This window comes from Pleurodeles waltl, chromosome 5, assembly GCF_031143425.1.
Source record: "Pleurodeles waltl isolate 20211129_DDA chromosome 5, aPleWal1.hap1.20221129, whole genome shotgun sequence".
Taxonomy (NCBI): domain Eukaryota; kingdom Metazoa; phylum Chordata; class Amphibia; order Caudata; family Salamandridae; genus Pleurodeles; species Pleurodeles waltl.
In genome coordinates, this window is record NC_090444.1 from 263,626,528 (window position 1) to 263,648,386 (window position 21,859).

At 48.4% G+C, this 21,859-nt stretch overlaps 1 protein-coding gene across 1 annotated transcript in view; it reads left to right on the forward strand.

The window, feature by feature from the left end:
• The window catches only part of ABCG8 (ATP binding cassette subfamily G member 8), a 238,405-nt gene that overhangs the window by 199,366 nt on the left and 17,180 nt on the right, over positions 1-21,859 (forward strand). The window contains exon 11 of the mRNA XM_069233997.1: positions 695-962. Within this exon, the coding sequence (XP_069090098.1) occupies positions 695-962 (268 nt within the window). The remainder of the gene's footprint in view (positions 1-694; positions 963-21,859) is intronic.

The window sequence follows — 21,859 nt, forward strand, 5'->3', positions numbered from 1 at the left end:
TCATTTGTGGAGGCCATGGCATGGCTGTCACATTGTTATAATCTGCTATGCCTGTAATGCGTTCTCTGCACACCTCCGTTGTTCTCTTCTCTGCCAAGCCAGTGGATGATGTCATGGAATGTTGGTGAGTGACTGGAGTAGTGTGACAGAGAGAGTGGGCTGAGCAGACAGGATGCTGCTCCTGGTGAGGTTTCCTTATTAAGTAGCCTGTAACTTATCCTGGGACCTTTTAAGTAAATCTACAACCTCTATCCTATGTGAACTGGCTACCTGACTCCTACTTGCTAAGAAGAAATCTTTGATTACAACCCACATCTTTCCAAGAGTACTCTTGGAATTATTTGTGAATTCCAAGAAAGTCAAAAGTTAACAGTAACACCACAGGTGCAAATTTCCAACTTTCTTTGTGATTTGAGGCCTTTATCTTTTTCAAATGTTTGAAATAATTTTGGGTGGCTAGGAACATACGGTCTGTTTTAAGATATGGAACTAATAATCTGTAATGCTTCAAATCTTTCACCTCAAATGTTCCAAAACAAAAATAAAAAAATACAATTCAGAACATTCTGCTGAAATATTTTATAATGTCAGACATGTTTAGTGGAGATATATGTGATTACCTTCAGATTATTGCAAAGTTATTAGTTAGGTAGTCTGATATTAACTCTAAACTTAAATATATTTTGCTTGCCAGGTTTTGGGTGAACTTCCGGAACATGTCTCTTTCACTATTTTGTATGGAGTTCCCATCTATTGGCTGGCAGACCTTAACCCAGCACCTGAGAACTTCCTTCTAAACTTTCTGTTGGTTTGGATGGTGGTCTACTGCAGTCGAGCAATGGCATTATGGGTATCAGCATGCCTGCCCACCTTGCACATGTCCTCCTTCTTCTGCAATGCGCTTTTCACCATTTTCTACTTAACCGGAGGTTTTGTGATCAGCCTGAAAAATCTATGGGCAGGTAAGACCAAAAGATTTCAAATGAGTCCACATACATGCTCTGTTTGCATTTACAATGTATTTACTTTAGTTGTGTGTGGAACTAGGAAACAATGCATTGTCAGGATCTTGTAACTCATGCTTGCGTGTTCCTATGGGTCTTTGAAAGACCATGCAGTCAAAGTCACAGTGATCACAATGTAGAAATGTTAAGGTCAGTAGTAGTGAGTACACCCTAGAGAAGCATGAATAAAATTATGCAACTCCAAACTGATAGGAGTGTACAGGCTTTGTATGTTTACTTTCCAGTCAGCTCTCCCTTGACTTCATGAAATGTCACCATAAAGGTTCCGTGGGGCCTGTCGCTTGGCAGTTAGCAAGGGCGTAGCTATCAATAGTGCAGTAGATCCTGTTTCACTAGAACCCATAAGTAAAAGGGCCTACTACACCACATAAACAGTGCTTTCTTCACTATGAAAACAGGAGATAAGGACTCAATCTTCTTGCTTGCATTGTGGCCCACAGCACCTCAGCTACCCCATTATCCTGTGCTGAGCATGTTATAACATCTGCTTTTAGCATGCTTCATCATTGAGTTTGTCAGTCAATCTGCTTGTCCATCTCCATTTACACTTTAACATGCTGACTTGACGTCCAATGAATGCTATTGCTAATCTACAGAATTGCCTTGCATTCCAGAATCATTCCATCAGGCAATCTTCTTCATTACGGCAATGGCGATGAGTGTTGGAGAACCTGTGCACAGAGGTGTGCGGTAAAGGAAAAGGAAAATGTACATATAAAAGAAAGACAATTTCTCCTGGGCAAATATAAAGGTGTGCGCCTCTTTTAATCAAACCTGAGCTCACAACCACCTTGTCATCAGGCAGCTCCTTGTAGAAAAAGAGCTGCACCAGAAGTTGCTAAGGAGAACTGTGAAGAAATACTACATTCACCAGGGATTTCGGGGTGTCGAGAGTTGTGAAACTGTTTCCTCAGTATTAAGGAGGCCATGTAATTATTAGAAGGCTACTGTGGCAAAGTTTCTAGGAAGCAGTTTTAGAAATGAGTAAGGGGCATATTTACCAATCTTTCACGCAGTACAACACAGCAAGCCACCTTGCTGCACTGTGTGAAAGGGAAAGAGCAAGAGTGTGCCATATTTAACATTATTTGGCACATTCCTGTCATTTCCCAACACTTGTGCACTTTTGGCTGCCTAGTGTCAACACAGGCATCCCTGCATCAAGTTGCAAGGGTGCATGCATTGTAGGCAGAACTGTTTTTGTGCAGGAAGGGCAGGAAGGGTCACCTTCTTGCACAAAAACAATCCTTAGAGGCATTTTCCTCTTTCTCAGTGTGCTGCGTAATGCAGCACACTGAGAAAGAGGAAACAAAGAGGAGAAATACATAAATTTCCCCTTGTTGCATCTCTGGTGGGAGGGCGTACACTTCTGACGCATGCTCAGATCTACTAGTGTTGGTAAAATGAGCATGTGCCAGAATCCATGGATGAATGCATGGGAACGTCCATGGTCTACCAATTGAGCACCTCCCTGCTGCAGAGTAACGCAAGATAGCATTGTGCACTGCCTTGTATTACTCTAGATCTATCAAGCTATGCAGGGCCACACTAAGTGGCCTTGCGTGGATTGATGCATCTCATTTAGGTTTTTGTGTTGTCCTTGTGCCACCTTGCTTGGCACAAGGGTGGCACAAAACATTGGTGAATCTGGCCCTAAATGTTCACAAGGGTGTCTGAAGGGGCCTGTAGCAACGTGTCTCTTTTTCCAAAGGACATTGAAAGCTTTCAGGGTTGTTATTGCTATGAAGGTGAATAAATATACACATTTGATAGTGAATGAATGGAAACTTGAAAGCAGTTTGCCAGGAAGCTGCCAGCTGGGGAGGTTGCATTAGCACAAAGAAATATTTAGAGATTCGTTACTATAGCCTTGTATAATGAGGGTGATAGAGTAAAACACAGAACTGTGTGGTGAATTCATAGTTTTTAAAAGGAACATTGCACGTAATGAGGCAAAGGGCAGTAAGATTTTGAAGATTTCATAACCATATTGAGGGATTTTTTCTTATGCTGTCACAGTAGGAAGCTGGCCTGGTGTGTGGTGATACTAAGTACATTGTGTATCCCTAGAAAGTAAATGGTCTTTTCTGTGGAAAGTACCAAATGACAGAGTGGTAAGGGAATTGCAAGTGCTTATCCTACCGCTGCACCACCAATGTAGGAAGCTGGCCTGGTTGCTATGAGTACCTATGGTATTATCACCAGGTCCAGGTATCCCCTTTTTAGTGAAGTGTAGGCAGTGTCTAGAAGCCAGGCTCTCTAGAGGTAGCTGTGGATGAGCAGCCAAGGCTTATCTAGGAGACATTCAAAGCTCATGCAATATCACTGTAGTCACACAACACTTACACACATGAAAGAACGACACAGTGTTACAAAAATAAAGGTAGTTTATTTTAGTGACACAAGTACTAAAATACTAGATAGGCAACCCTCCAATAGGAGGTAAGTAAACACACTATATATGTACAGTAACAATCAGGAATAGACATAAAAAGCAATGGAAAACAGTGAAAAGCAATTGGAAATACTGAAGCCTAGGGGGAGACGAAACCATATACTAATAAAGTGGAATGCGAAGGTCCTAACCCAGGAAGTGAAATTGGTAGAGGGGAGCTGGAGGTACTAGGAAACCCCAAAGGTAACCACTGGAGTACCCCTCAGAGACCAGGAGGAAAGAGGTAATTTACTGGTTCTACCCAAACCAACCCACAGGATTTCGGAAAAGGATATTGCAAGACCCAGACAAGGCTGCAAGAAACCAAAGGTGGATCCTGGAAGAGGAAGACCTGGAAAATAAGGGTTCCAGTTGGAGTGTCCGGTTCCAGTTGGAGTGTCTAGTTGGAGTGTCCGGTGGAGTGTCCAGTTGTGGCAGAAGCCACTACCCACTCATCTGTGGATGCAGGAGTTGATCGACTGGGAGAAGAAGATGGTCAGCAATGCAGCCCTGGAGCAGATGAAGAGTTCTTGGGTGATGCAGTCGAGGTCTAATGCCGGATAAAGGATTGCAGTCAGTCTTTGGTGTGGAAAAACCACCAACAAGCCTTGGCAAAGCCAAATGTTGAAGTTGGAGGATAAGTGGAGATGCCGGGTACCAGCAAGGCCCAAGGGCTACTCAACCCATGGAGGGAGTCCCAGACGACCCTCATCAGGAGTCCAAAGAATAGGAGGCAGCCCCACAGAAGCTCCACAGGCAACGAGCACAGAAGTCGCAGAGAGGCCCAAGCAGCACACCTGAGAAGAGGTACCACGTCACAGGAGAAGCACTCAGAGGGCTGTGCGTCATAGGGAAGTGTGCTGGGGGATAGGGCTACACGGAAACTGAAGTCTTGGTAGCTGCAAGAGATGCGGTGCATGAAGGTACTGTCCTGCGTGGGAAGGCAAATGCTTACCTCCATCAAAGTTGGACAGCTGGCAGAGAGGACCAAGTGGACCACTCCAGACCACCACCTGTGATGCAGGATCTATGCAGCTCAGGATGAGAGGAGATACATGCAGCCAGTCGTCGTTGCTGTTGGTGCCTGCAGATGCAGGCGAGTGACTCCTTCACTATAAGGGAGATTCCTTCTTGCTTCTTCTGGAGGCTGAAGATTTGCTGCCCTCAGAGGATGCACAGCTGCGGAAATGTTGCAGTTGCTGGTAGGAGTTGGAGAACAATGTTGCAGGGCGAAGTCATTTCTGTAGATTGTAGGTTCCTGTGGAGTTTCAGTTGTGGTTCTAGTGGCAAGAAGTCAAAATAAAAGATGCAGAGGAGTCCTGCTGGAGGCTTGCCCGTCGAATCTGAGGACCCACCCAAAAGGGAGACCCTAAATAGCCCTGGAAGGGGGATTGGTCACCTAGCCAGGTGACCACCAAACAGGAGGGGGCTCTAACATCACCTGCTTGACCTGGCCATTCAGATGCTCCCAGGGGCCTCTGCCGACCTTGGATTCAAGATGGCAGAATCAAGGAGCCCTCTGGAGGAGCTCTGTGCACCACCCCTGGGGTGGTGATTGACAGGGGAGTGGTCACTCCCCTTTCCATTGTCCAGTTTTGCGCCAAGCATGGAATCATACAATCAATACTGGCAACAGCATTGGGGTATGATTCCGTCATGTTTGATACCAAACATGCCCAGGTTCAGAGTTACCATTATGTAGCTGGACATAGATAGTGAATTATGTCCGGTACATGATTAAAATGGCTTTCCCGCACTCACAAAGTCCAGGAAATTTGAGCTCATGCACGGGTGCCCTTACACACAGGTACTTCCACTCTGCCATCTGAGCTAGGAAGACCTACCATAAGGGTGACTTATAGTGACCTACAGCGAAAAAGGGTGCATGCACCCTTTTAGGCAGGGTGCAATGGCAGGCCTGCAGAACACTTTGTATGGGCTCCCCATGGGTGAAATAGTGCATGCCACAGCCCATTGGGATCCCCTGATACCCCAATGCCCTGGGTACCTGAGTACCATATACTAGGGACTTATAAGGGGGCACCAATATGCCAAATGTGGGGTGTTTTTGGTCTAAGCAACCAAGGTTAAAGGGAGAGAGCACAGTCACTGGGGTCCTGGTTAGCAGGATCCCAGTAAACACAGTCAAACCATACTGACATCAGGCAAAAAGTGGGGAGAGCCATGCTAAAAAGAGGCTACTTTCCTACAGTCATTGATTAACTTTCAAACAATTCAACTAGCACCTGTTTGCAGACCGCACACTGGGTGTTGTTGCTAAACGATTGTCATGCATTGATCAAAAGCTTGCACGTGTCCCTTTTGAGGTTTCACTTGCACAAGCCCCTGAGTGATGAGATAGAGCCATTATTTGTCAGTATTGCCAACATGTCAAGTTCCCTCATGAGCAGCTCTTCGAAGTTCCCTACTGGACAGAAGGTCTTCTACAAACTGTGTTTTACTCTCATTTTGTGGACTCTCCTCAAGACATGTGGAGTTGCTACAGAGGTCACCCTTTTCTAATGACCTGGATTCACCTTATGGACTAGTAGGGCATGTGGGCAACAAGAAATGGTTATTTTGAATATGTATTATACCTTCTATTCACATACCTCTCGAAAGGTTGAGTCGCCAGCCTTTAGCATCACCCAGAGAATCATGTGCACCAAATTAACAAAGGTAGGAAAGACATCTTGCTTCAAAGGGCCATCGCGAAGGAAGTAGTAACTTGTGAAATCTAGCGTGACTTGTTTCATCTGCCTTTGCCGATAAGCATGTGCCAACTCAGGTCTGCGCCTTGTGCCCATGTCGCCACTCCCAGTGTGGAGCCTGTAAACACGTCACCACATTGGGAAAGAAGATGTATCCCGGGGCTACAGTGCTCACAACATTAGTCCTTCCTGCAACAAACTCAAGCGACACCCGTTGCTAGGATTTAAAAACTATGTGCCAGATTTACAAGGCCCTAGTGCCACTTAGCGCCACACTAGCGTAATTGTTTTTTACACTATGTGGTGTTAAGGAGGCCATTCTTCTTCGCCACATTTACAAAGTGGAATTTGCTACCCATAGCGCCACATTATGCCCACTCCAGGCATAATGTATGCAAGCAGGGCGTTCTGGATGTGGGAGGCCCATAAAAATGGTGCAGTAAATTTACAACATTTTTCTGCGCCATTTTAAGCGTCATTTTTAAAACCTGCTCAAAGCAGGTGTTAACATGACACACCCTTTACTTTCAATGGGCCTTCCTCTACTCTGCAGGATTAGTGCCATTACTTATTGTGCTCATCCTGCAAAGTACCACAATAGCATCATAAATTATGACACTATTGTCCAAACGTGTGCCATTGAGCGCTGTATTGTAAATACGGCAACACCATTGTGCCGTTAGGTGCCGGTAGGAGGGGGGGGCTCTAAAAAAGTGGCGCATCACAGCTAATGCGCCACTTTCTGGTAGATATGGCCCTATATATGCATGTTCAGTTATACTAATGAAGAAACAAATGGCATTTGTTTCTTTTTGTTTGGTGGCGGTACAGTTTTATTCTAGTCCATAGAAACACTGATCTGCACACCAATGTCCTAGCCTTTTGTTTGCTCAATGTCTACATGATATGATTATATATGTTCTTCAGATTTTGTTCTGTGTCGCATAGTTGTAATCTGATAGTTACTTCTACAACAGTTGTTAAAATATTGATTGTGCATCACTACTATATAGGTTTACCATTTCTTCTTAGTGGATTTGTCTTACTCATATGTGCACAGTAGGCATTATTTTCTATTTTGTTTCACAATTTCTGTATGAAGTTTGTGGGTATGTAAATGTTGGGGTACTTGACATTGGGAAGCGTTGTCTTTTTTTAGATGCAAGGATTCCATTTTCTTTATTGTTGTGTGGGTCTAAGTGAACCCAGTTCTCACTGTTTTTCATTTGCAAGGATTTCGCCCTGTCTTCAGAAGCAAGGGTCTAATTACACCCTGTTTTCAGTTTTTCTTTTGCAATGGTTCTACCCTATACCCAGTTATAAGGATTTCACTTTGTCTACAATTTTACGGGTCTAATTGTCCCCAATTCTTAATTTTAAAGGGTCTTAACTAATTTCCAGTTTTTGGAATTTCACCCTGTCTACATTTGCAAAGGTATAATCACATTGGTGGTCATTACAACCCTGGCGGACGGTGTTAAAGGTGCGGTAATACCGCAAACAGGCCTGCGGACAAAAAAAGGGAATCATGGCCCTGGCGGAAACCGCTGACTAAGACAGCCACTTTAACACACCGCCCGCCACGGCGGTACAGACAAGCAGCGCGGTGGTCACTGCCAACAGACAGGCGGGAGACAATGTACCGCCCACACTATTACAACCCGCCAATTCGCCACCTTTTCCGGGGTGGATTCACTGTGGATAAAAACACGGCGGAAACAGTCTTTGCTATGGGAAAACGCTCACCTGAACACATCCCACGAGGAACGAGGACACCATGGAGGCCGAATTACAAATCCTACCTGCCCTTGTGTTTCTGCTCCCCTATGACCAACAGCTACATAGGCGCAGAAGACACCGGTGAGTACTGCACCTACGACACGGGGGAGGCAAAAGTTAGGGGGACACCCAACAAACACCCCCACCCCCACCCCAACCCTTGCATATTACAACATACACACCAATGCAGTTAAAAAAAATCTCAGTAACAACCCACACTCGCCCCGGAAGAATGAAAAGACAATGCGAAATTCGGTCAAACATTGTAATGTGCCAATATACATGTCATACAAAAATATACATATATATAATTCAAAACCACTCTTATTTACACATACAATCCAAGAAGTAGTACAGATATGTACACAACAATGTCCGTGCACCAACAGTCCAAAAATGCATGGGCGAGGCCCACAATAGATACCTGACCAAAATCCGAGAGAACACTGCCGGGGCATCAGATAGAAACACTACAGGCACCTCAGGGGGAAGGGAAGGGGGGGCACCTCAGCCAGATGAATGCGAAGCCAGATCCACGATGGGGCTCCATGCCCATTGATGTATCCTGGGGAGTGCAAAGCCACAGTCTCACAAGTCTCACAAGTGGGTGGATTGCCCACTGTGCCATCCTGGGGAGTGCAAAGCCACAGTCTCTCAAGTCCCTACAGTGGGTGGATTGCCCACTGTGCCATCCTGGGGAGTGCAAAGCCACAGTCTCTCAAGTAGACGCAGTTCTCTACTGGTACTGGGTGGGACTGGTGCCCAGACTGGATGAGTCTCCCCATGAAAGTTCATGTCCTATCACTGTCCCAGCTGCACATGGGATAAGGATGCCTGATGTGGCGGCCTCTTCATTCCTACACGGTGCATGCCCTGTTCAGCGGTGCTTTGCCATGGCGGTCTTTGCCCTGTTCAGCAGTGCATTGACATGGCGGTCTTTGCCCTGTTCAGCGGTGCTTTGACATGGCGGTTCTGGACTGTTCAGCGGTGCTTTGCCATGGTGGTTCTGGACTGTTCAGCGGTGCTTAGCCATGGCGGTTCTGGACTGTTCAGGGGTGCTTTGCCATGGCGGTCTTTGCCCTGTTCAGCAGTGCTTTGACATGGCGGTCTTTGCCCTGTTCAGCGGTGCTTTGCCATGGCGGTCTTTGCCCTGTTCAGCGGTGCTTTGTAATGGCGGTCTTTGCCCTGTTCAGCGGTGCATTGACATGGCGGTCTTTGCCCTGTTCAGCGGTGCTTTGACATGGCGGTTCTGGACTGTTCAGAGGTGCTTTGCCATGGTGGTTCTGGACTGTTCAGTGGTGCTTAGCCATGGCGGTTCTGGACTGTTCAGCGGTGCTTAGCCATGGCTGTTCTGATATGGACATTGGTGTGTGGCATGACGATCTCTACAATGGGCATTGGTGTGTGGCATGACGATCTCTACAATGGGCATTGGTGTGTGGCATGACGTTCCATCATTGCCCAGTGACTCCGGCGGTGGTCTCCTGACCAGTAACGATACTTGAGCCCTCCTGGGCTGTGACTCCAGCTGTGGTTTCTGGACCAGTGACGATACTTGGGCCCTCCTGGGCTGTGACTCCGGCGGTGGTTTCTGGACCAGTGACGATACTTGGGCCCTCCTGGGCTGTGACTCCGGCGGTGGTCTCCTGACCAGTAACAATACTTGGGCCCTCCTGGGCTGTGACTCCGGCGGTGGCCTCCTGACCAGTAACGATACTTGGGCCCTCCTGGCTGTGACTCCGGCGGTGGCGGTGGTCTCCTGACCAGTAACGATACTTGGGCCCTCCTGGGCTGTGACTCCGGCTGTGGTTTCTGGACCAGTGACGATACTTGGGCCCTCCTGGGCTGTGACTCCGGCAGTGGCGGTGGTTTCTGGACCAGTGACGATACTTGGGCCCTCCTGGGCTGTGACTCCGGCTGTGACGGTCATCTCTGGACCAGTGACGACGGTGCTGGCGGTTGTGTCTGGACCGCCGGAAATGATAGCGCACTTCTCCGCCGTGACACTCACAACAGGCTGGGCAGACTTCCTCTGGACCTTCCCCACCTTTGTTGGAGTCACAGCTGACTCACCAATCCCCTTCGAACCCATGTCACTTGTTGTCCCACCAGTAGTCTTAACACGGTCCCGTCGTCCACTCTCCAATTTTAGAGCCTTTACAGGGGGTGGGCTGCGAGTGCCTTGGCTCCGGGTCCTACTGCCTGCCCTAGTGGCCGGTGCACTCCACAAGCCTTGAACACGCACCACTGGTATTGGAGGCTTTTTGGCTGAGGCGCTACGATGGGACTGATGAATTGGAGGGGGGTGGGGTGGGGACAAAAAGGTCAATTTTACATAGGGACAGTTTCTGATGAACACTGGGATGGGTAGCTGGAGGGGGTCTGGGAGTGGAGGAAGAGGAGGTGGTTGTCGGAGGTGTCACTTTAGCTGTTTTGGGTGCAGGTGCAGGTACTGGAGGCTGTCGTGAGGTGGATGGATGTTGGGTGAGTGATTGACGGCGTTTGTGTACTTTGGGAGGGGGCGTCACAGACACACTGGGAGAGGACACAGGGGACGTGTAAATGGCAGTGGAGGTGGTGAGTGCAGGTGAGCGGCTTGTAGTGCTGGGTGTCCTGGTGCGAGTCCTAGTGCCTGTAGATGTGGTGCATGCAGGTGTGTGTGTAGACGAGACTGGGAGGGAGGAGGGAGAAGAGGAGGAGGGGGACACAATGGAGACAGTGGATGTTGCTGTGTCCGTATGTGGGTGAGGCTTGCGTGAGTGCCTGTGGTGTGTGTGGTGCCTCTGTTTGCTTGAGCTACTTGTGTGTGTTGACTTGTGTGCATGATGGTCTGTAGGTGTGCTTGGGATGGGCTGAGGTACAGGGGATTGGGTCTGGGTGGAGGAAGTTGGAGGGGGGAGGCTGGGCAGAGGGACAATGGCTGCCATCAGTGCTGAGGCCAGAGATTGCAGGGTTCGCTGAAGGGCAGCCTGACCAGAATGAATGCCCTCCAGGAATGCATTACCATGTTGCAACTCTCGTTCTAGACCCTGGATGGCATTCACAATGGTAGACTGCCCAACAGTGAGTGACCTGAGGAGGTCAATGGCCTCCTCACTGAGGGCAGCAGGGGTGACTGGGGCAGGGCCTGAGGTGCCTGGGGCGAAGGTGATGCCCACCCTCCTGGGTGAGCGGGCACGGGGCGAACGCTGAGGGGCTGCTGGGAGGGCGGTGCTGGTAGGGGAGGTGGCGGCTGTACCTGTAGAGGTGGGTGGCACAGATGGTGCCGCCACCACAGGGGAGCTCCCATCGGTGGACGAGTCCGTGCCGCTGGTTGGTGATCCGGTGGCCGACGTGAAGCTCCCCTCGCCCTCCGTCCCACTGGTGCATTCAGAGTCTGTGGTGTGGCCCTCCATGGCCATGTGGGATGCAGCTCCCTCGTGCTCCGGTGCCACTGTACCTCCGCCTGATGATGCTGATGTACAAAAGTACAGGGAGAGCAGGAAAAGGGGGGGGAGACAGAAGATAGAGAGTTTTAGTGCATGGCATTCCGCTACCGTTGGCGGACAAGACAGACGCAGCAGCCCCCTGCATTACGCCGTGCTCCTGCCCTCTGCACATGCAATTTCTGGGATATGCCCTACATGGTAATGGTGGACATCTGCGCACATGGATGCCACAGGGGCAACTATACCTCAACTTGGCACTCTGCTGAGGTGGGGTAGAGTGCCACATGGCCTACATTACGGAGGGGCCTTGCCTACCTAACTCGCCCTGGCCTAGGGACACCCACAGCCCACCTCCCCCACCCAGACCCCCCCACTGCACGCAAAGTCCGCAGAATGAGGTTGTACTCACCCCCTTGTGTCTGCTGTGTCGTCCTCAAGTGCCCATCCAACTCCAGGTAGGCCACCGCCAGGATCCGGAACATCAGGGGGGTCATGCTGCGACGGGCACCCCTCCCACGTTGGGAGGCCATCCCCAGCTGAGCCTCCGCCGTCTTCTTGATGCAGTGGCGAATGTCCTCACATCTCTTCCGGCAGTGGGTGCCCCGTCTCTAGTGGGCCCCCAGGGTCCGGACTTCCTTGGAGATGGCACACTAGATGTCCCTCTTCTTGTGGACGCTGACCTACATGACATGCACAAGGGAAGAGGAACAGTCATTACCAACTGCACCGTCAATGTGAGTGTCCCCCTCCCTACTCTTGCCATGTGGCCCATTCATTCCCATGCATTAATGTTCTATGAACTCTGCCCCCTTCCCTCTTCCACCCAGCCCTCTCCACCCAGGCCTAGCCCATACAACGTGCTCCCTGTGTACTAACCTGTTGGTCTGGAGGACCGTAGAGTAGCGTGTACTGGGGGAGGACCCCATTCACAAGTTTCTCCAACTCCTGTGCAGTGAAGGCAGGGGCCCTTTCCCCAGACGCAGCAGCCATCTTCGCTTCCAGACCGAGGTCACAGCAGCACTAGCAGTGTAGGTCCTCCCCTGTCGAAGGTCAGGTATCTAGTGATTGAACAGATAGAAAATGGTGGTGACATCCGCGGCGGTGCGCATCATCACCGCCAGCGCACCTGTTCATTGGCTCCTGGGACCCATAGGGTCCAATGTTAACCAATGCAGCATTGCGCATCGGTCTACGACCGCCTACCGCGACGGTGTGCAACGCCAGCGCTGTTACCCCACAATCCCATTGTCCCAGTTTAGAGGTCAGACAGCCGCCATTTCAGGGGCCCACATGGCTTCATTTACTACTGCGTCACACATAGCTAGGCCTACACTCAACACACATACAGGAAGGCTTTTGTGTCTGGTGTAGTCTTGTGTGTAACAGTGGGTACATACCTTGAGGAATAGTGACTGGTTCTTCGCTGTTGTCCTTCGTAGGCACCGTCAGCTGGGACATATGAGAAGATGGCGGAATCCTCCGGTGTACCGACCGCTGGTGGACCTGTTGACAATGGAAGAAAGACATGTCATCGTGACCTACAGGTTTGACCGTGCCACTATCCAGGAACTACGTACCCAGTTGGAGCCAGACCTGATGTCACCGATCCGCCATCCGACTGGAATCCCCCCTGATGTGCAGGTGCTGTCAGTGCTCCATTTCCTTGCAAGTGGGTCATTTCAGACAGCAGTGGCCATGGCATCAGGGATGTCCCAGCCTATGTTTTCCAACGTCTTGTCCAGAGTGTTGTCTGCCCTGCTGAAACACGTAAGGAGATACATCATATTCCCTCAGGTGGAGGATTTGCCTACAGTGAAAGGTGACTTCTATGCCCGTGGACATATCCCCAACGTCATAGGTGCCATTGATGGGACCCATGTAGCTCTGCCCCCCCGCAGGAGTGAACAGGTGTACAGGAACAGGAAGAGTTATCATTCGATGAATGTCCAGATGGTCTGTTTGGCAGACCAGTACATCTCGCAGGTAAATGCTATGTTCCCTGGCTCTGTGCATGACGCCTACATCCTGCGCAATAGCAGCATCCCTGATATGATGGGTCAACTCCTGAGGCATGTGTATGGCTATTGGGGGACTCAGGTTACCCCAACCTTTCCTGGCTATTGACCCCAGTGAGGAATCCCAGGACCAGGGCAGAGGAACGGTACAATGAGGCCCACGGGCGGACTAGGAGGGTTATCGAGCGGACCTTCTGCCTTCTTAAGGCCAGGTTCAGGTGCCTCCATATGACAGGTGGATCCCTATTCTACTCACCGAAGTAGGTGTGCGACATCATCATCGCCTGCTCCATGCTCCATAATTTGGCATTGCGACGCCAGGTGCCTTTTTTGCAGGAGGATGATCCAGATGACGGTGTTGTAGCAGCTGTGGAGCCTGTGGAGCCTGTGGACAGTGATGAGGATGAAGCTGAGGAAGAAGAAAACGACAACAGGGAGTCAGTCATACAGCAATATTTCCAGTGAGACACAGGTGAGAACATTTTCTGGTTTCACATTACATTAACTTTCACACGTCTACCTCTATCCTGTACCTACATTTCACTCACTATTTGTTAATTGAGTTGTCCCCTTCCATTTCAGTTTCACAAGTGTGGTAACCTACGTGGCAACTGCTTGCATCCTTGAAGGGCTTGTGATATGTGACATTGGTATGTTAGCCTTCCAATGGGTAACCCATAATGACACTGTAATTGATAATACAAAGTTCCAAATCATAGACTGACTCCAGTTTTTTAGTGTTTCAAGGGTGTTTATTTAAGTGCAAAAAAATGAAGGGGGTTGTAAAATGGGGATGGGTCATGGTGGAGGAATGTCCATGGCAGAGTCCAGTCTATTAGTCTCACAGGTACACTGCACATCTGGGCATTGGAAGTGGAACTGGGGCAGTTCCAATTTGGACAGGGTGACAAAGTGGGACAGTGGGGGGACAATCAGGGTGGTCTTATTTCCTGGCGGGGTCTTGCCATCGTGCTCTGTCCTGTTCCTGGATCGGAGGGACCGCTTGTGGGGTGGTTCTCCGTCTGCAAGGGGTGGGCTGCTGGTGTGGTGGTCCTGTGGCGGGGCATCCTGTCCACTAGCGCCAGCGGAGGTGGTGGGCAGTTCGTCATCCTGGCTAGTGTCAGGGGCCCCTTGGAGTGCCACGGTGTCCCTCAAGGTCTTTTGAATGTCCGTCAGCACCCCTACAATGGTGCCCAGGACAGAGCCGATGGTCCTGAGCTTCTCCCTGAACCCCAAATACTGCTCCTCCGGCAGACGCAGGGTCTCCTGCAACTTGTCCAGTACCGTTGCCATCGTCTCCTGGGAGTGGTTGTAGGCTCCCATGATGGAGGAGAGGGCCTTGTGGAGAGTAGGTTCCGTTGGCCTGTCCTCCCTCTGTCGCACAGCAGCCCTCCCAGTTCCCCGGTGTTCCTGTGCCTCTGTCCCCTGGACCGTGTGCCCACTACCACTGCCCCCAGGTCCCTGTTGTTGTTGGGGTGGTGGGTTACCCTGGGTGCCCTGTAGTGGTGGACACACCGCTGATTGACCTTTCCTGGGTAGGGAGGTTTGGGCCCGCTGGGTGGGTGCTGTGCTGGTGTTACCAGAGGGTGGTAGCTCGGTGTTGGGCTGTGGCTGGGCAAGGGGAACCGACTGTCCTGAGGCCCACGATGGTCCGGGCTGGTCATCAAGATCCAGTAGGGCAGAGCTGCTGTCGTCACTGTGGGCCTCTTCTGGGGGTGGAGTGGTGTTGTCTGGACCCTGTGGTGTGGTGACGTTCCTTCGGGTTCCTGCAGGGGTATGAGAACATGATTATTGCATGTGTGTGTTTCAGGGTGTGCAATGGTTGGGTGTGCGTGAACCCCAGTGCAGGCATTCCTGTGTGGGGGCTTGTGTGGTGATGGTTGGGGGGGTGTTCTGGGTATGTGCAGTTGGCATGCTTTAGTGATGGGTGTCCATGCTTAGTTGTGTCATGCAGGGCTTGGGGTTGGGATGGGTGGTTGGTGTCATGGGTACATTAGTGAGGATTTGGAGTGCTAGGGGAGGGGGTGCGGTGGGGGTGTGTGATAGCATGCAGGTAGGGTGGGGGATGTGATAGTTAAGATTTGACTTACCAGTGTCTGTTCCTCCAACCACTCCTCCGAGGCCCTCAGGATGCAAGATGGTCAAGACTTGCTCCTCCCATGTTGTTAGTTGTGGGGGAGGAGGTGGGGGTCCGCCGCCAGTCTGCTGCACCGCGATGTGGTGCCTGGAGACCGTGGAACACACCTTCCCCCGTAGGTCGTTCCACCTCTTCCTGATGTCCTCCCTATTTCTTGGGTGCTGTCCCACGGCGTTCACCCTGTCCACTATTCTGCGCCATAGCTCCATCTTCCTGGCTATTGATGTGTGCTGTACCTGTGAGCCAAATAGCTGTGGCTCTACCCGGAGGATTTCCTCCACCAGGACCCTGAGCTCCTCCTCAGAGAAGCGGGGGTGTCTTTGGCGTGACATGGGGTGGTGTGGGTGATGTGTGGGGTGGTGTATGTGGTGATGAGTGTGGTGATTGTAGTGGTATGTGGTGTTTTGTGCTTGGATGTTGTGTGGGTGGAGATGTTGTGTGCCTCTGTGTGATGGGGTTGTCAATGGCTGTGCTCTCTCTCTCGCCTTCTCTCAGAATATCTGGTTGTAGGGGTTTGTGGGTGATGTGGGTGTGTGTTTTATATTGTGTTGGGTGTGTGGGAGTGGTGTTTGTATGTGTATCAGGTGTGTGTATTTGGAATTGTCCAATGTGGTGGTGTTTTGGAGATGTGTGTGTATTTTGAGCGCGGCGGTGTGTACCGCCAATGGAATACCTCGGTTGAATGACCGCTGCGTGGATTCGTGGGTCGTAATGGCATGGGCGTGTTTCTGTTGGCGTCGAGGTGGAGGATTTGTTTCTGCATGTTTATCGCTGACCTTTGGTGTGGCGGTATTGTGTGGGTGTCTGAATTTCGGCGGATTCCAAGATGTGTGTCATAATAGCTGTGGTGGTCTACCGCGGCCACGGTGGTGTATTGGCGGTCTTCTGCACGGCGGTAAGCGCCTTTTACCGCCAATGTTGTAATGACCACCATTGTGTCTTTATTTATGACCAAAGGGTTATCCCTGTTCTTTCAGTTGCCTTGGTAAAACCGTGCTTTTAAACTGTGGGAGGTTCACATACTTCCCACTCTTAGTGTATTGAGAGTAAGAAATGATAATCTTTACTTCTCCTTGGTTGGAAGACACTTTCTTTTCATTTTTTTCAAGAGTGCAGGGGTGCTATGGGGGAATAGTTGAAAGGTACCCAGGTGTGGTGTTTCTCTAGTTATACACACCCATGGAGGTTATGATCAGATGTTATGTATCTCTTGCATGGATGAGGAGTTAAGAGGGGTTAGTGCCAGATTGTAGTGCATGTAAGCACATTATGATTGTTTATAGTGTATGATTCATTTATCCTCATGGATGTCCGGTGAATTTTTCACCCCCATTTGTAAGGGTTTTGTTAATATTTTGAGCATTTGTGTGCTCAATTCTGTCTCAGGTCAGTCTGGCCACCTGTGTGTGGTGTTGAGTGTGTATGCCATTTCGTCCTGCAAAATAAACCTTTTGTCAGGCCGAACCCTTTGTTTTTTATACACATGTCACCCCTAACGTAGGCTCTAAACAGCCCAGTGGGCAGGGTGCAGTGTTTTAAAAAAGTCAGACATGGACTTTTAACTTGTACATGTTCTGGTAGTGAAAAACTCTAAAATTAGTTTTTGCTACTGTAAAGCCTACCTCTTCCATTAAATAACATTGGGTTTGCTTATTACATTTCATAAGTGGCAACTTACAATTGGGAGCAGGTTAACAGGTCATTTTGGTGTCCAAACAATTGTAATTTAAAGCCCTCTTCAATTATAAAGTTGGATTTTAAGTCACAATTCAGTAAATGCTGCTTTTGGATACAGCATTTTTTTGTCCCAACAATCTGGGGCCTGCTGCCTGTTCCTGTGTCACATGGCTAGGTTTGGCTGGCAGTTGATGTTTGTGTATTGCTGGGTAAACAGTGAGATAAAGGAAAGCTAGGTGTTGGAAGGATTGGTCATTCTGACTTAACAAGGGGAAGGAGCTGCCACCTGTCACACTTGCACATCACAAAGGCTATATCTGAGCACTCTCACAAAGAGTTTGTCACTAATCTTTTGTTTCCCCAGACAAGCTGGGACCAGGGCAGGGAGGAACAGGATGCCTGACACCTCAGGACGGTAGAAACCTCTAGAATCTTCTCCTACTTCACAGTGGACACCAGGTATAAATATTGGACCTCAGACCCCAACCACTGAGAACACATCTGCACCTGTAAAAGTCTCAGAAGAAGGACTGCTCTGCTGCTTTGCTGCAAGAAGGACTGACACTCTGGTGTGCTGCCCTGCTTCCCTCCTGCCTGAGTGAGAAGACTGAACCTGCATCTTGAACCCAGGACCACCAGAGTGACTCCAAGGGATAGGTGGCTGGCCTCCTGATCCGAAGCCTCAGGGACAGAACCAGGTTCCTCCACCTTGAACCAGAACTCCTGGACTCTGAAGCTGTGAGTCCTACCCTTGATAGTGGTGCCACCCCAGTCCTGGATTCTTGGACTTGGGTCTGAAGGTGCTCTGCCAGTCCAACTGTGGTGCCAGTGGAACTGATGCATTGCAACACGCCACCTCCCGGAAACCCCATCCGAGCCACTGCACATCGCCTCACCAAACACTGCACTGGGGCAAATACATGATGCATCCATAGCACAGGACTTTGTATCACTCCCAGAGCCTCCTAGGAACCACCATTGTGCAACATATCCTCTACATAGACCTTTGCATCGCAAGAACCTCCTTGACTGCATCCCAGATGACAATGGAGGACTCCACATTTCAAGCACTGCAACTTCTTTACAACTAGCCAATGTGTGATGTATCTTCAATGCAGGGCTTTGCATTGCAAGCTCCTCATCGACTGCAGTCTCTACGACGACCTTACTTCACAGCCCCTAGGAACTGCTGCTGCATGATGCATCCTCGACACGGGACTCTGCAATGTTCCATAACCCGGGATTTAAGGTACTCTTGTCCAGAGGGCCTAATTGGGTTCTTGTAGCCAGCTTGCGCTCTATCTCAGTTGACCTACACTTGTTACTTTCTCCCAGTCTAGCGTGACCAGATAAATACAGATGGCACTTTGTACTTTTTGGCTCTATATTCACTTAACTCTTTGAAATTGCATATCTCTGGTTCTACTGATTTTATTTTTTTATTTATTGTTTGAAATTGGTGTGAAATTTTTCTTGTGTTGTGTTTCACTTTATCTCTGTTTGAACTGCTGCATAAAAGGTTTACACATAGCCTCTAAGTTAAGCATGACTGCTCTGTGCCAAGCTACCAGAGGGTTAGGCACAGGTTAATTTGGGGTTTGCTTGTGACTTCATTCTGACAAGAATTGTGGTTGCTGGTTGAGTAGGGTTTCATCCCCCTTAACAAATAACCACAACACCTATCAGTTAACATTAATAAGACCAAAATTATATCCCTTGGCAAGGAAGCATCTAAATTTCAGTAGAAATTGGGTCATCAAACAGAGGAGCCACTAAACTTGTATACTTGTTTGGACAAGCAACAACACATAAATACATTAAAAACAAAAGCAGTTACAAGAACTAAATCCTTAAAAAGGTTCTCACAAATCTATGGAGGGTGAGGAATCAGGCCCACTTTAACTGTTGTAAGGGCAACATTGATTCCACTGTTCACCTGTGCCTCAATAATGCTAACCGAGAAGAAGTCGGACAAACCATTCTTATCTAAAATGTTTGTCTACCATTGAACTTATAAGATTCATCTCCTTATGTCTTCCAGCAAAGATGTTATTAGGAAAGGTCTACTGGAGTCCCACCAAATGAGATCTACTGAAAGTTACAAGCTACAAACATATAGGGCATCTCTTATAATCCTATTTCCAATTCAATCACAATATATTAACTCCAATTTACAGGGCCAAATAAAACAAAAATGTGTAAGGCTTCATTTACTGTACATCCCCCTGAAAGAGTTTGAAGGGTCATGGACCTTCAGATCCCACTAGATAACATCATATGCCTCTGTCCGGACTTGAATGATTTATTCAGTAAACATCTACCACCATCTTTTAAGAAGGTCCCTGTTCGAACAGTAAAAGAGGCCAATTCGGCATGCTTTGCCGAACGATTAAATGTCTTGTTTTAACTACAGACGAAATACCTTTATTGTGTAGATAATTATAAATCATTACAATTTTGGCAGACTTACAGGCAAGGTAAAAACAAAAGATCAAATTTAAAATAAAACATGGATGTTTAATGACATAACTATATGACCAATGTCAAGCAGGATTATTACACATGTTGAAAAACATTATATTAATATAAATTGCAGTTATTATTACTGGCAAGCATTTTAGAGCAATCTAGAATAGGTATCAAATTAAAAAGAAGGTAGAAATAGGTGTATTAGGTTCAGGACAAAGTGCAAGTGCAATAGGGAAGTGATAGCAGTGGTTGTTCACAATAAAGACTGCAGGCAATGGACCTTTAAAGGACATCTCAGCGGTTCTCTCCCTAGTCTAGATTTCAGGCCACAATAATCAAAGGGAAAAAAGAATGGGTAAAGGGCATTGGAACTAAATAAAGAGACACAGACAACGTCAATCTTTCTTCATACATACTTATATTTACAAATTCATGAGGCCATGCACTAACAAACAACATGTCCGATAAAAGGAACATTCGTCAGAACTTTTATGTATGAAAACCACAAAGCCGTGGAAACAGTATCCAGTCGTGATAGAGAAAAAGGTGATTTCTTCATCACTATGGGCAAATACATGGCGTGATGTTGATCAGAAGATGCATCGAATAACACAAACACTAAGCATCTAACCAACCACAGCAAAACAACAGTTAGTGATGGCAGCATGATACAACATGACCACAAGTGTGACCTTCACATTACTAAAATGGTTGGTACTTTCCAAGGCGTCAAGAACACAATTTCTTCACAACCCCTGTCCAGACTTATGTGGACATCCAGATGTCTGACTTGCTGGGTGAGTGAAGCAATGCATGTCGCTTAAGGTGGCTTTTTTAGGCAAGTCTTGAATTACTAACTATTTGTCTGTGGTCATTCCAATTCTGAACACACTGTGCAGGCCTTTGTCATCATTAAATATCACAAAACGTGAACAAGACAAGATGGATTCCACATAAAATAAAACACAGGGGAAACAAAGCAATGCCAGTAGAAAAAATATGACCAGAGGCATTTAATCACACAACCCAAATGCAACATTAAAATGATAAAGAGTAAGGGTCAGATGGATGTAGCTATTTTCTGTTCGCAAATGATCCGATTCGCAGAATCAGGCCGTTTGTGACCAGAAAATAGCATTTTGTACCAATGCTATTTTGCGATTAGGTAATCTCTTTACTGAATTGAAAAATAGGTCTGCAAGTCGCTATTTGGAAGGGGTGTGCTGAGGGCATCCCTTCCAAATAGCTTCAAGTTGGTGGCAATGCATTCGCAAACGGAAAGAGATCCCCAAGGAAAACCTCTCCCTCTCTCACAACACATACACACAATTATCTATGCATGCTGAAAACACAGATTTAGAAACATCCATGCTACAACATTCATACACCATTAACAGTGCACCCACACACCACACACCCACAAAAAGCAACACAACTACACACTCAGCTGCACAAAAACACTCACACACATGTACAACTACACACATCACAACAACAACTGCCACACAACAACAACGCTCACCTAAATGTAATTCACGGCAACACAACATACACAACAACATCGGTCTCACAACTAAGTGACACACATACAGACACAGACATATCACCCACACCCGCTCCCCTCACCTCAACCATTCAATCCCATTGCATACACACATACATGAACTGACTCACACACACAACTCCCAGGACAACATGATAGGTACAGGTCCCCAGGCAATGTGCACACATGTACACAGCTGACGGGTGGGAATGTACCATCATTGTGGTGCCAACATTTATTTGCCATTGAAGACTGACACCATAATGACAGTTGTGTATGTGTGCGATATGTGTGTTTCCACCCGTGTCCGACCCACTTTTGTCCCAGATATATGCATGTCACAGTGCTGAAACAAATTACTGTGACATGCATATGTCTCCAGGGGTCCCCAACTCCCATGCAGTGCCCACCCAACTTACCCGGGCAATGCGGCGTCCCTACCTTGTAGTCCGTCAATGGAGGGGGTTGTACTTTCTCTGTGGTTTGATGGCAGCAGCGATGGCAAGTGTTGTGCAGTCATGTCTAGTCGGGTGCGGAAGTGACTTTTCACCCCTTTTCCCCCCGATCCGCCAACTAAGATGTAGTGGTGGGATGCTACTTTTTTCTTGGCGGTAAGGCACATCCAAATCTGCACGGGGAAG